This window comes from Chelon labrosus (genome assembly GCF_963514085.1).
Source record: "Chelon labrosus genome assembly, chromosome: 19".
Classification (NCBI taxonomy): domain Eukaryota; kingdom Metazoa; phylum Chordata; class Actinopteri; order Mugiliformes; family Mugilidae; genus Chelon; species Chelon labrosus.
This window is the reverse complement of record NC_140352.1, coordinates 10,200,351-10,215,653: the sequence shown is the minus strand read 5'-3', so window position 1 is coordinate 10,215,653 and position 15,303 is coordinate 10,200,351. Positions and strand designations below refer to the sequence as shown.

The window sequence follows — 15,303 nt, the reverse complement described above, 5'->3', positions numbered from 1 at the left end:
GTCATCATTTATTTTTATTTTTTTGCAGACTGTGTTCATATGGACTGCTTTCATAAAGTCACCAGTTCGCTCCGACTCATCGCTCATATGAAGACGTGAAAAGGTTTCAGCTCCACGACATTACGAACACTCAAAGAAGTTACCTGATATTCATTTGTAGATGTCTCAAAATTATCATTTCATCCTTAAAAATCTCTTCTGCGTCAAAGTGTTTTAATATTTCTCCTCTCAAACGTCTTGCTACAGTGGCTGCTTATTTTTGGCGGCTGTATTTAAATAGACAATCCTTTATTTTCCACCGCTTGTTCTCCCCACCTGTAAACGGTTCATCTACTAGACGACACCCAAGACTGAATCCCAACCATCCACATTAAAATATACACAACACACACACACACACACACACGGCATAAAAAAACTCTGGTTATAGTTTAACCATGCGCCAACACCATGGACTGTTGTAAATCTTAGTGCACACTGAAGCACGGAAAACACACAAGCGTTGTTCATAGGAAAGCAGCAAGTGAGTTAAACCTGCCAGCTTCAGCTTTCCACAGCTTCCTCCAGGATAAATTGGTAGCCGTGCCGTCTTCTTACTGTAGTGTACATCACATCAGGAGACCCATACTTCTACTCTTTACCACACAACACCACATAGATAATACTTCAAAGGGGTAAAACCTTTCCCCTTGACATTAATCTAATCAACAAACTCTCTCCACAGTGGTAATGTTTCAGAGTCTTGTCTTCGGTAATCTCCACAGTTTACATCTTGCGAGGTCCTTATGGTTTCCAATCAGACTTCAGATTCTAGACTAGACACCCTTCGCCAGGGCCGAAGTACACAGGGGCTCCCAACAGGTTGGCCCCCTGCTCCCTGACATGCCTGAGCTTCTGATGCAGTCTGGGATCCCTGATAGATCCCGTAGGCTCCATACAAGCTGTCCTGGTAAAGTAGGGCCCGCTGGCCCCCACAATGTCCACCACCACAAGCCAATAGTTGGCACACAGGACTGGGACTTGGGTGACTGCTGGAACCCTGGTTGTGGTGCTGCAGGTCCAGGGGACCGTGGTAGAGGGGTAGTCCAGGATACGAGTTCAGGTAGTGCGTATACTGTCTACTAAGCAAGCTAGTCGCTCTCCGTACCATACCCCGCCCTACCCCAGTCCCATGTCGCACTGCTTCGCCATACGTGGGAAGGTGTGTGGATTGGGAGTAGCGCAGCCTCTGGCCCTTACGCCCATTAGGCTTCCTCTGGTCCTCCCTTATGTGGAGGTAGGCCTGGTTCCTTGGGAGGCACAGGTTGTTTCGAAGATGAGCGGGGTTATATGGTTTGGCAGGTGTGGCAGAAGTAAGAATGCATGGGAACAGGTCTGGCAGGGTTGAAGGTGATTGGCTGGACAGGGAAGACAGGGATTCATCCTGATGGCGGATCTGCTCGCTCCCCCAAGTTGCTTTAAGAAACGAAGGGCGACGGTGCCTGCGCCGCCCTCTCAGAACAAGGTCCTCCGGAGGCCACGAGCTGTAGTTCTCCACCCGAGGACACATCATCTCCCCTGAGTAGATGTTGTCGACACTCGGAGGCGCAGAGATGTGGTTGTCTTGGAGGTGGTTGGCTTTGAGCTCACTCAGACAGATGGGACTTTTGTCACTCTTTTCCTGGTCCCCGTGTTTTCTCCGCTCTACATCCCCATCCTCACACTGAAAACTCCTGGACCTCTTTTTCCGTCGGGTGAAGCCCATTTGTACGTGCTGGTTCTGGGGTGAGGAGACCGGATGAGAAGTGTAGATGTCAGGTAGCTGGAGATCATTATAAGGAATGAAAGGCGAGTGAGGATGAGCGTCCACATAAAGTCTCCCAGTGGTCTGGTAGTGGTGCGGGTGCTGATGAGGGAGGGGATCCCCTACGGCCAGGTGGGGGCTGCTGAGACTGGACACAGGAAGTGGTTGGTCGTAAAGACATGAAGAAGAGCGAGTTGGAAGTGTGTAGCGCAGCGGGGTCGGCCTGGTCACACCGCGGTGCTGTTTCAGAGAGGTAACAGCAGTGAGGGGTGGGGTTAGGGAGCGCTGAGGAAGAGAGCAGTGATTCTCTGTAATATAAGCAAACCCTCCTGGCACGGCCTCTGTGGTAAGTTGTGGAACACGAACAGGCAAGCTGCCACCATGACGACTCAACTTCTCAATGGTCTTGGTGGCGTTGTCCAGGGAACTCTCAACATTGGCAGTAGAGACCAGGTCCTTGGCAGTGCGAAGCATCTTGAGCATATTTGCTTGAGCGTAATTGGAGGTCAGGTCGGGTTTAGCCAAACCAGATGAACGCCCAGGATCCTCCACTCCATTGAAACAACTGTAAATACCCTGATAGATTAAAGAGATACAAAAGAGAACAAAATATGAGGAAAAATTTACCCAATTTGTGCATCTCAAAGTGATAAGCTAACTCTTGACGTTTAAACCCTGCACTGGCATTTAAATAAAATTGATGAAAAAGGATTTTGGTAATATCTCGTTTTGCCACTGAGGCAAGTCTTAGTTGCAAATTCATTATGCCTTCTCCTGGGACTTAAAGAAAAACTGTTCAAGCTGAGAGGATTGCCTCAATAATAGTACACGGACACACACATGCCTAAAGACTTTAACGGAACAAATGCAACACTCTAAATGCATGGACAAACAAAGAGCTAAATCCCATGACTGGTCTCCGCTTACAGTTTACTGTGAGATCCTGAAAGAGCCAAATTTAATTTGGTCCTTGGGGCCGCCCCATACGGATTAATGATCAGATAGTCATTTAGCCGTTAATCTGATAAAACCCACAGCCAGGCACAATGGTATAATTACACAGTAGAGGAAGCTGGAGTCCATAGACATTTCAATGGCTGTAACTTCAGCCAGATCATTTTGTCTCAATAACCACACTCACTAACTGAAACTAATAAACTGGAGGCTGATTTAGGCTAATTGCAAATGAACGCTCGGCAATCAAAGTTAAATGTTGAGTAAACACCAGAATTAGAGCTGCTTTTCTTTCTTTTAATCTCTCCTCTTTCCCCTCCCGTCTCGTTCTTAATGAGAAGGCTGAGCCATTTTTGCTAATATTATTACAAGGTCCTCCAATGTTACTATATAATTACATGCAAATACACATCTATTTGCATTAATTTATCATCACACAAAAGCCACTCCATGTAAAACATCACATTAAATAGAGAAAAAGTCCCCATACCGTTTAGAGTCAAAACAATCAACCAGCCAGTCTTTCAATCTCCCATCCAAGCTGTTGCACAACTAATCCAATTACAGCAGGCCAATCATTTAACTAAATAATCACTGTAAAAATCAGTGAAGCAATTTCTCAAACCAATGAGCAATCAAACCAACCGAGGATGTACAAACAACCGGGCTCTTTAACAAAAACAACTTGGCAATCGACTGTCTTGTGTGCGAGCCTCACCCTGCTGATGGCCAACAGGAAGTCAAGCTTGTGCGACTTGTGGACGGAGTGTCGTAGTTTCCAGTAGAGCAGGTGTTCCCAGGCAAAGACCAGCAGGCTGAGGCCCATTGCCACCAGAAGCATGTAGAAGACGCCTGCCATGTTGTCGATGTCCAACTTGCTGCTCATCACTTCGTTCTTCTCGTTCTGGCAGATGCCCGACAACCAGACTGTCTCCAAGCGCTGGGTGTCTCCTGAGGGGGTTGAGGTTTACAGGAAGAGAACGTGAGACGTCAGGTTATAACAACTTGAACGTAAACATTTGCACAAAACCATCTCAATTGTCACCGCACAGTCTAAATCCAGTTTGAATACCCAAGCTAGGTTTTGGGTAATTTCAGTGCTACAGTAGGCTACATTGCTATGGCCCTTTCTTATAGCGAGACCCTCAAGCTAAGCTAAGTTTGCTCTAGTTGCGTTCAGCAGTGGATGGTCCACACCTTCACGGACCCCGAAGAAGATGTCTGTTTTTGCTGATTTGTTATCCAGCCTTGTCTTTATCCATTCTTTATTGATGAAACACATGTTCAACAGACCGACTGATGAACTGCTAGTTCCTTGTTTAGCTCCACTGTCTTTAAATTGAGTTGCATTGCATAAAAGTTGCAATGAATCTTAAATCTAATCAAAATATAGATGTGAACACCCTCAAATCAAGATCTTGCCAGTGGATATCCCAATGTAATAAGAGTAGAGTCACATAGTGTAGATATCGTAGATAGCAGTGCCCTTCTAGTTTCTCTTTGCTTACGATTATTTCATATCCGCTATTCTTCGGTGGTGGAAGTGTATTTAAATTTGCATGAAAAAGATTTACAGTCCACCCCTCCATTCGCCATCATTGCCACATAAGCTGCTCCTCCAGGCCTCAGAACAGGTGGCCACCTCTTGAGCAAGCTCTTTCCAACGGCCTCCAGGGAGCACGGCCCGTTTTATCACTCAGTTACCGTATGTTGACCATAAACACGTTATTTATTAAACCATCATGGAAAACTCGGAGTGAGTGCGGCTGTATGAGTGGGGTGCTCTTAAGCTCTCAGAGGAGGGAGGATATTAACTCCACACCGGCGGCCATCATGGTGCGTTTGTGTGATTGCGTACGTAGGTAGGGTGTGTGTATGTGTGTGAGTGTGTAACAGAGATAATCATATCCCTAACACTCCCTGCTGTTCTGCAGGATATTAACTCTTCCCTGTAAGCCCACTTCCCTGCCGATGCAACACGCACTGAACTGGACTGACGCCACTTCCGTGGTTCGTATACAGCGACACAGAAATAGCTGCGGGTCATGTGATAGCGAGTGCACAGGTGAGAGTTGTGCTTTATGTAAGTTTTGAATGCGCACGCACCGTCTCCGAGGAACTGCAGCAGCGCCAAGTCAATGGGTCGTTTCCAGCGGGAGTTTTTCTCCAGAGCGATGCCATATCCCGTGGTGGCAAACACTTTCCCGCTGCCAATCGTCACCAGTTTGCAGCCCTCGTCCTTCCCAGCCATGTAGTTCAAAACCGCAGCGTCATAGATGAAGGCGTCAAGCTTCCTGCATGCAAATACATCATCAGCCTAATAACTTCCTGCAAAGTATATTTATACGTTTTATATTTCATACATTGGTCATTTTGCTTGTTTTAGCCCATTACATACAAACGCTGACCACATTAAAAAAAAAAAAACACACAACAGCTTCTTTCCATGGTTAACTCCAGAAACAGTCACCTTGAAACTTGCTTACGACTGCCAGCCCATCAGAGTGAACCTTTAGTCAGCTTTTTAGAAATGTTCTGTCAGAGTTACATGAAGAGATTCTGGCTGCAAGATCCTTTTTATTCAAAGAAAATGTAACTGAGATGAAGAGGAGTCTATGTACAGACGCTCTGGAGGTTGTTCTTATATGGGAATGCTTTGAGCAAAGTGCTAAAGTCAGCGGGCTCACAATGACAGCATTAGTGTTGCAGGTACTCGGTCATTAAAATGCCAGCTTGATGTGGTCTGTAGGCCACAAATAGAGCAAATAGTACACAAGAAGTTAGTCAACCTGATTACGAAAACTGAAAACATGGTATTGGAGAAAATGTGGCTCAACAAAGTCCTTAGGTTAAATAGTCTGGGTAAATTACATGGTAATTGATTTAAGATTAGTTGAGACATCGCACTAAAAACCAATATGTCCACCTATATGGCACCAAAGTAGTAAATCCATGAAAGTATTTTCCAATTTAATTGACATTATTCCAATAGACATTTCGGTTTGGAACTGACAAACATCAACGCTGATGGATTGACTTTCCAGTCAAGTTTCAGGTCTCTCAAAGTTTTTTTTTTTTTTTTTTTTGTTCCTCACATTCATAGATAAAGGTCCCAAAATGGATCTTAAAATACTTGCAGTGAGAGTTGGTTCTTTGTGATGATGGGATGTTTTTGACAGCACTTTTCTATAGTTATCAAGCTGCTCCAGACATGACTTCACATCTAAAAATACACCCATCACTTTAACCTAATTCACGAATAGGTGTACAACACAAAGAGCATCAAAATCCTGCTGTGTCACTCACATTAATATTATCATCATTATTATTACAGTTGATGACTCCGCTGGCATGAGGATGGATATTTTAAATATAACTTCCTGTTTAACCGTGCTATACAGTTAAAATTTAAGAAAAACTGTACCCGTTTTTGAGGCTTTCTAGGGCTTCCTCCACCCCCTTCTGGTTGTATTTCACCATGTGTGTGTGCATGTCGGGGTAGTTGCTGCGGATGTTCCTCTCTGTGCTCCCATTTGGGACCGTCCCAAAGCGGAAAGGAGGGTAATGCTCTTGTGGTTTCTGGAACTGTGGGGAAACAGAGGATGAGACGAAAGGGAAGAGGGGGAGACGATTGCAGAAATGGGGAACGGGAGAGACAACAGAAGGGAGTTAGAGAAGTTTGATCAGGAGAAGGGGATAGAAAGAGAATAGGGAGATAGGAGGGGGGAGAGGAGAGAGAGGAGAATATGGCAGGAAGAAGAGGGAATGATGCGGGAAGTGGTGAGGGAAGAGGTGGGGGAGGAACTGGAGCATTGGGATAAGATTTTTAAAAACGAAAAGTTAAGCGTGTAAGGAAAATGAGGGCAGGACAAAAAAATTGAAAGAGACAGAGAGATCAAATGAAAAGAAAGAAGAAGGGAAGGGGTTGGGAATGCAAAAGGAAAGAAAGAAGAAATTAAATAGAATGAGGGAAAGAGAAAATATGAGAAAGAAGTAAATAAAGTGAAAGGAAAGGGGGAAAAGAGAAGAAGGTGAAAAGAGAAAAGAAAGTGAAAGAAACAGAGCAGCAGAAATAATTGTGAGAAGTGAAGAAAAGGGGGAACCAGAATGAAGAAATGTAGTAAAGGTAAAGGACGAAGGACTACTCGGTTAAATAAAATCCATTTTAAAGTCATTCCATATTTTTTTCCAGCACTGATCAAATCAGCTGCTAAAACTCGGCGCTGCATCAACGGACTGGAAGCCACTCGGTCACTTCAATTAGATTCCATCTGATATCGGTCAACATGCATCGGTTTGAATCATTTTCACTGCCCACAGATGATCCTAATCCAGTTCAATCCGCAGCCAATCGAAGTTCACATTTCACGAGGTGACAAATTGCGCAGAGTGGAGCAGGAATACGTCGGCTCTGGCTCAATTAGACTGTAAACAGAAAAGATCTATTCATCTTGGTTACGGCATTGACCTTTTGAGCTGAGCGCAAATGAATGGGCCAATCAAAATGCGAGCGTGCGAGTGGGTGTGAGTACGGGCGCTGATATAATCGCTCTTCATATACAATGGATTCGGTCGAGATGCTTCGTGTCTTTTTAATAATCAGCTGTTTCAACAAAAGCCCACATCATAGCCAGAAGATTAGGAATTACAGGAGGCGTTCACATTATTTCCATCATAACGTAAGGCTCTCAGAGTTAGGAAACATTAGGAAAGAACTTTTGCACATTAAGCCAGTAATCACTATCATCAATGTGTCTGTTGCAACTCTCACTTCATTAAGAACAGATCAGAGCTCTCAGATCATCAGCCACGCAGGGAAAGTAACAAGCACCTCTGAGTCTGAACAACCTTTAGATGGAGAATAACCTCCGTCATACCCAACTCCTCCAACTGGATTGCCAGTATAAAAGCATTTATGCTTCCTTCTCCTCTCTCGGTTTGTTCTTGTGTTTTATGTTAAAACCTTTCTCAACTACCTCAACCAGGACTCAGGACCAAATGAAACGAGTGGGTCAATCAGTTTTACTTTGGGAGAGTATACAGTATACTCCTTTGATAGCCCAATCAGATATTAAGTCTTTATTTATGGGGGACAGCGCACATAAATCAGCACTGACATTTAAAAATATGAATGAAACTACCTAAACTACAACCTATTCTAAGCCAGAGACTCTTCAGTAAAGAGTAGATGGACAGCTGAACATGCAAACAATACTAGTCTGTATTGTTCACAATTAAGTCTACATGTATGGAGAATTTGTTTTTTAATATATAATTGGAAAATGTGGGACACTCTGCAGGAAATGTCCTGGGAAATGTTAAAATTTCTTCTTCTGGTTTGATGCTTGTGGCTTTTCTAATTAAGAAATATGTATATTTCTTGCCAGGCTTCGGGTGGATTTTGGGTAGACAGCAACCTGCAGTACCATGAACGGCCACTTGAGGCTGACTCAAAAAACCTCGTACATGTTAAAGTGCCCAACTTAACAGCAGAACACATTTACAGCCTGGTACAAAAAAAATAAATAAATAAATGCTCTAGCTTTAGCTAATTTCACCTCAACTGAGGTGTTAAAGCTTAAAGTTGTGCATGCGAGACGGTACGCCTACTTCGAATGACGATATGAGTGACAATATCAGCTCCTCTCAAGCTTTTTCAGTTAGCCAGGATTTAGGTGAAGTCACACACTGCCAAGATGGTGACGACGGGGACGACACACTGAGCTTCAAAACTGCTCCTAAGGAACCCTATTTGTAACGTTACATAGAGTTCGTCCATCTTAAGTTTTCCACAGCTTAAAGGGGAACTGTTTTTTACAACCTGGACCTTATTTCTGGCATAAAATATGATAGTTTACTCACCCATATAACTTGTGTAATTTGTAGTCGTTCGGGATATATTTAGATCTACGTATATCCGTATAGTGGGAGTGAATGGGGCACCGAAACGCAGCCTCTAAATAACGCATTATCTGCTGCGAAACTTGTTGATTTCACCAATATTTTGTTATGATATGCTAGTGCTATTCCCCGCTGACTCCGGAGTTACCCGTTATCATCATCTGGGGTCTGTAGATTGACCTACAGACCCTGGATGATGTCATCTCTGAGCGCTGCGTGCACCTGCGGTGGTATACCTGTAATTTGCTACTGCTATGGTTCGTCCACAACCTCAGAATCAGTAGCAAATTACAGGTAAACAACTATATGGATACACGCAGATCTAAATATCTCCCGAACGACTACAAATGACACCACAGTTATATGGGGGAGCAAACGATCGTATTTTATGCTAGAAATAAGGTCCAGGTTTTAAAAAACAGCAGTTCCCCTGTAAGAACTATGTTTCAACTGGGTATACACTTTGGCACATAATGTGAGACTGTCTAACACATTGGTGATCTTTTCAATACATTTTCAGACAATAAGAAAAATAAAGAATAACATCAGCCTTATACTTTGAACCTGAATGGTATGACTGTATCCAGCCCATGACCTAAATCCCACTAATCCTTTATCATGGAGAATCTCAGAATGCAAGGTCGGCTGAGGTTGCGTTGGGCAGGCTAATTTGTACCCGTCCTTTATGTGTTGGGACATGATGCATCTGCATACAATTAATATAGTCGGTTAATACAACCACAGATCACTGAGGTGGTTCTGCTGATCCCTGCCTGGGAGTTGTTTTCACTATGTGTGAAGACTGAAAAGCTTGTAAAAGCTCCTCCGAGGCCCTGTTTCCAGCTTGAGTGTGTTTGTCTCAGCATGTGCGTACGCATTTAAGTGGTAAGGAAACCGCGTGTTTGTTGTTGTCCCTCTGTGGCTTGACTGTTTTCTTTTAATCGTTTGACATTTGGCGATCTTGTTTCAACAGTGTGAGAGAGACAAGTGATGGAGACGGCACAGGGGGAATATTGATGGACAGACCAAAATACTGACGGGACAAGTTGAGACTCAGACACCATCTGTATTGACAGAAGGCAGTAATTGATTAGTCATTCATGCCACCAGGCTCCCCGCTGATAGGAAAAGGACAGAGACATTCACAGCAAAAATTCCTTTCCTTGACTCCATCTTAAAGGCTCTCTGTGAGGTTTTTGTCTCTCTTCCGTTCACGGCGTATTAGTCAATGCAGAGTGATGAACAGAGAAAAGTGCAGATGATGTGGCATGAGTTGAATTCAAACACAAAGACGTGGTTTGCTCCATATCTCATTGCTCTACAAAAACAGCCTGCCTCTGTCTGTGTGAACTTTCAGTAACGGTCCCCGCTTCATAATTACTCTGAGGTTGTTATTCCAAGTGACACTTCATTCAGCCTCTTACCTTCTTGTCAGAAAGGCCAGACACTGTGTCGATATATTGCTCCTGGATCATAAAGGCGGCCAAGTTGGCGGTGTAAGACGCCAGGAAGATGACGGCAAAGAAGGCCCAGACCAGGACCATGATCTTACTGGTGGTTCCTTTGGGGTTTTCAATGGGGACCGAGTTGTTGAAGACGATGCCCCACAGCAGCCACACTGATTTCCCGATCGTAAATGTCGGGCCGCCAGGAGCTGGGGAAACAGAGAGTCAAGTCAGAGAGTTTTAGAGTGACAAGGTCCTCTATTCAACACTGACATGTCAGGGCAAGAACCCAAGACCCTGCTGAGAATTAGTTTTTAATGACTATAATAACCCCAAAAATTCTATCCAAATAGAAATACCTTGAGCCTAAAAGGGTCTAGAGCCTGTTTTTCCGGACACACAACATAGATGTCGTCAGCACAAAATCGTACTGAATGTTTGATTGAAACAAGATGGGTAGGAAAAAGGGAAAGATCGTCAAAACAACCCTTTTGTTAAAGTAAATGAACGTTACTGATTTCACAGTTAAAAGAAGCAGATGTTTTGTTGACCCTGTTAACCACAACCACCCAGAACCCTTTCTGCAGTTCTACATTGAAAAATTACACTATTTCTTCCATTGGTCCTAACAAAACAAAAAGTAAGTTGGGAGATGGACGATCATTTTCTTTGTAGGACGGTTTTCATATGAACTATTTCTCAGCAGAAAGAAGAAAATTGTAGATGGACGCTGAGTTCACACAGGCAGAGCACGCAAAAGTCAAGGAAGAAAAAACAAATCTACCTGAATGGGAAAATACCACCACAGATAAGTGACATATTATTGTGTTTTTTTGTGTTTGTTTTAACAAATGTTTGCCATAGATGTAATCACTGTCAGTTATCACTTTACTGTGTAGAAGGGTTTGCTTCGGCAAAAGCCTGATACCCGCAGCCTCAGCAGTCATTAACAGGGCGACCCGCTGAGGAACCACATGGTTTGATTCCATGCTGAGACCTGTTTTCATCTGTCCTGTCAACGCGATGTTGTGTTTTACTTCTGCTTGCCATTTCTGGGTGGCGACACGCAAAGCTGATGTCTGACTAAGTCGTTCTTGTTTCTGTTCGACCGCTCCTCTACCTCTACCAAACAACGTTTGTTGTTCACGGCGCGCGTACGCCCTTCTGCAAACTTCCAAACAGCGGTACAATTTCACAGCCTCCGCCCGCCTCCATCGCTCTCTGCCACCGTTGCTCATGTGTTGGCAACGGAGGGTGCCGCCGCCATCAATCACACTTCGATTAGTGCAGCGACGAATGCTAATTAAAACAGGAAAATGACCTTTCGGACCTGGAGACGAGGCACGCTCCGTCAGAGCTGCACTGTGGGATTGATTAGCGCCCTCTCCGAAAATTTTGTTGAGTAAGTCTTTAACAGTACAGGAGTTAGCGGCGTGTAAGCAGGCGCACTGTGAAGTGGTTGGATGCAAATTGAGGGGCTCGGAGCTACTTCATGGATATTTTTAGAAAAATACAAATAAGTAGATTTAATCCATTTAGCACTATGCAAGTATGTCGACGACATGCATGAAAAATCTGTGAGATGGATGTAACTTGTTTTTTTTTCTGTGCTTTGATGATGCTGTAGTAATTAATTAGATTTTAGCACTGAAAGTGAAAGAACCAAGTGTGAAACTCACCTTTGGCGCTCACCAGACTCCGGTTGTAGCCGACCGGGCTGCAGTACTCAAACACAAACACCGTCACGGCCACTACGGTCAGGCACATCACAAACATCATGACCCACACCGCGGGGCTATAGGGCTCTGAAGGAGGAATAAAAGTAAATGAACAAACATGGATTGAAGTAACTCCCTTTTGTGCCTCCTGCGTCTAAACCTCACCCAGTGATGGGGGTCACCATGTGTGGTGGGAGGATAGCGGGGGGGGAGAATGAAGAACTGACTGAAGTGAGAATGAAAAGAGGGGAACACACTGTTGAGGATTGTGTGCTGAATTTTGTTGTTTGGGGTTTGGAAAAGGGATTTAGGTGTGTGTGTGTGTGTGGTGCGCATAGGGGATTTAGTTGTAGGCTACAGTTATTGGCGGGATAAAAGCTTAATGGGAAGTTTCCCGAAGCGTCTGCAGAGACAGAACTCGTTTAAGTAGGCCATCGTGGAAGAAAGCAGAAACATGGCGAGCACTGTACTCCAGGATGACAGACGCTATGATCAGTTTGAACGGAAAGAATCCAATCAGAGTTAATGCGGAGGACGCGTTCCTCACCGAGAAAGGCAGACGGGGACACTGTCCCATTGCTGCGTGCCACCATGACACTGATGCCTGTCTCAACGAACGGCACGGAGAAGTCGATGATCTCTGAACGCTCCTCGTTGATGGTGAGAGAGCCAATGGCCATGTCTGCTCGTCTGTACAAAACCTGAGAGAAGAAACAGAAAAAAATGTGAGAAAATGCATAAACAGTGAGGCGTTTCCATATTTACTTCTTTTTTTTTTTTTTTCGACTGGAATGATTCACCACAACAAAAATGTCTTCGGAAATAAGAGAGCAAATTCTGAACAGCGATCTTTTCGGAGCAAGCAAGACAAAGGCAGCAAACATTTTGTATTCTACAGTATGACATGACTCTAATGACGGCTGTCTGCGGAGATAAATGAAAAATATTTGTCTCATCATTTGTGCATCCAGGAAGAGAGGATGCAGCACGCCGAGAGTTTTCAAATGCGAGGTAGCTTTCGTAAAAAGCAGGATATTCTTTTCAAATGTTGCACACACACACACACACAATTGTATAACTACAGATCTGCCTTCAGGCGTGGAAACACAAGCAAGAAGGCTCTCTTGAGGAATACCTGTTGGTGTGTGTGTGTGTGGGGGGGGGGGGGGGGGGGGTAGCATATTATCTCCATATGTATATGCATGACCTCACACCGCAGACCTACATAAAACACATCAAAGAAACTCTCTCGACCATGTAATGCTAGCGTCACTTGTCACGTTGTGCATCATTGCTACACGGTTGTGTGCACGGGTGCAGAAAATACTGCTTTTGAGTACAGCTCTGAGGCGCTTGTTCCTCTAGATTTGTAAAGTAGCAAACAATTTCCAATTTTACTAGATAGGCTGATAAAACATGGCTCCAGTCCCCCCTCCCCCACCCCCGAACTATTGAAGAGATTGACAATGTAATGCTGAAAACAATCAGTGGACCAAGCCTCTTCGAGCTCCTGATCAAGGGATTTTTGGATGGTAAACTTCATTTAGACCCTGGTCTTTGCAGTCGAAACACTCTTCAAAGGTTCCCGCTTGGAGTTCCTAGTCTCTATGGGAGGTTCCTGCGGTTCATGTGAACGGGATTTGATTGATCACCCATCTCTGTACTTCCTCTCAGCTCTACAATGTGTAGTAACTTAGTCTCTTTTAGTTCATTGGTCTGATTTTATGGCTTTCTAGTTTAAGGTCGTTATCATCACTCATATTAGCATTGATATTAGCATTGTTTACTAGCTAAAGCTGGTTGCAGTCTACAGTGGAAAAGTCGTTATAAAGCACTGTAAATTAACTGCCTGGTATTAAAAAGCATTCAGGCACAGGTGATCCAAGCATATCACTCACAAATTAGGGGAGATTAAAACAGGTCTCAAAGAAGACTGAATATTGGACTTACATTCATCGGTTGGTTGGCAACTTTTATTGCTGCTAACCCTAACCCTAACCCTAACCCTATGGATACAGAAATCATTAACATGTTCCTCTTAAAAACATCTCAATATGAGAACATACCAGAGTACAGTTTGATGCACTGCCTGAATGAAACACTAAATTAATGCAGCTTTAAATAATGTCTTACTCTGGAATATATTTTACTTCCTTCTGTTGCATTTTGCACTTATGACCTCAACAAAATTGTTTGGTTGAAAAGAAAAGACAAATGAGGAATAATCATTACTGTATGCAGCTTTCTGGTCAATATTCAGTATGCTGCTGTTTTTGTACATTATCAACTACGCGTCACATAAATAACCTACCTTTAAAGGAATTGGGGCATGCGATAGCCCAAGGCTACGTTTATCTGCGGACCGAACACTTTAAAACACCTTGTTCTAACAACTTGTCTGTACAACGCCAGTAGGCAGCTCAATACAACCACACCAGCTGCTGTGTTCAGGGATTTGGCGTTCTTTAAATAACTCATGCCTGAGTCTCACCTCCCCAATCATCCCGTTCCAAGTCCCACGGACCATCTTGCCGTGTTTTCCGTTGGTGACCAGGTAAAGGTCGTAGGAGAACTTGATGGTGCGGGACAGCTTCTTGAGGATGTCTATGCAGAAGCCCTTACAGCAGAGTTTGGTGTAGGACTCTGAGTGGCCAATAATGCTGCGAGACAGGAGAAAAAAAAGCAGAGTCACACATACGGTGCAGTAAATTCAGTTTTGTTGCCACATATTGTGATCAAAGACCCTTTCCGGCAGCTGGGACTGTTGCTATGTTTAGCTTCACAGACCGAAGCTGTTGTTTTACTCCGTTGCAGAGAGCGAGCGCTAAACAGTCCCTCATGCTGACAGTGGCCATCGTCTACGGCTGCAAAGTGAAGGACATGCGATGGCCGGGTTCGTTAGCTAAAATCAATGTCAGTTAGCGAGGTGTCTTACAGGCAGACGGAGGAGGTGCCTGAAAATTGCTAAACGCGCACGAATACGCTCACACACAGTGTGACAGAGCGCACGGTGAACGGTTGAGTGGCTGTGATGGCCTTTAATCAAAGCCCATTAAGGTGTGTAGCATTTGCGGGACGCGGCCGCTGCCTCTCTGTGGCCTCGCTACTTAATGGGGTGTAGAAGGAGAGAACAGAAGGACGGGGAAGGAAAAAAAAATAGGAAAAACATAATAGAACAAAACATATTGGAGAACTTCTAAAAGTGACAGCGGATGCTAAAAGCACACAGACTGAAAAGGAAGTTGATAAAAATCCTAAAAGAAAAAAGAGAAAAGATTCCACTCTTTGATCTATCCCGCTGCCAATGTGGAGACCTAAAATCTACGAGGGCTGAGTCATGCTGTGTGTGTGTGTTTGTGTGTGTGTGTGAGTGACTGACTGATAACCTCAACCCCGTCAATGAGTCAGCATACGAGCTGAGGAATGATAAAGAGAGCGTGTGAGTGAATAAACGAGGAAGAGATTAAATGAGAAAAAAGTCAAGCAAGTAATTAACAAGTTG

The 15,303-nt window shown here is 44.1% G+C and overlaps 1 protein-coding gene across 1 annotated transcript in view; it reads right to left on the bottom strand.

Annotated features, from left to right (window-relative positions):
• Positions 1 to 644: 644 nt before the first annotated feature.
• The window catches only part of LOC311503947 (glutamate receptor ionotropic, NMDA 2C-like), a gene marked incomplete at its 5' end in the record, with an annotated part of 44,355 nt that continues 29,696 nt past the window's right edge, over positions 645 to 15,303 (bottom strand). Inside the window, 8 exons of the mRNA XM_084566871.1 lie at positions 645 to 2,359; positions 3,456 to 3,688; positions 4,844 to 5,031; positions 6,162 to 6,322; positions 10,063 to 10,292; positions 11,763 to 11,888; positions 12,349 to 12,502; positions 14,293 to 14,461. Of these exons, the coding sequence (XP_084422997.1) occupies positions 797 to 2,359; positions 3,456 to 3,688; positions 4,844 to 5,031; positions 6,162 to 6,322; positions 10,063 to 10,292; positions 11,763 to 11,888; positions 12,349 to 12,502; positions 14,293 to 14,461 (2,824 nt within the window). The 3' untranslated portion in view covers positions 645 to 796. The remainder of the gene's footprint in view (positions 2,360 to 3,455; positions 3,689 to 4,843; positions 5,032 to 6,161; positions 6,323 to 10,062; positions 10,293 to 11,762; positions 11,889 to 12,348; positions 12,503 to 14,292; positions 14,462 to 15,303) is intronic.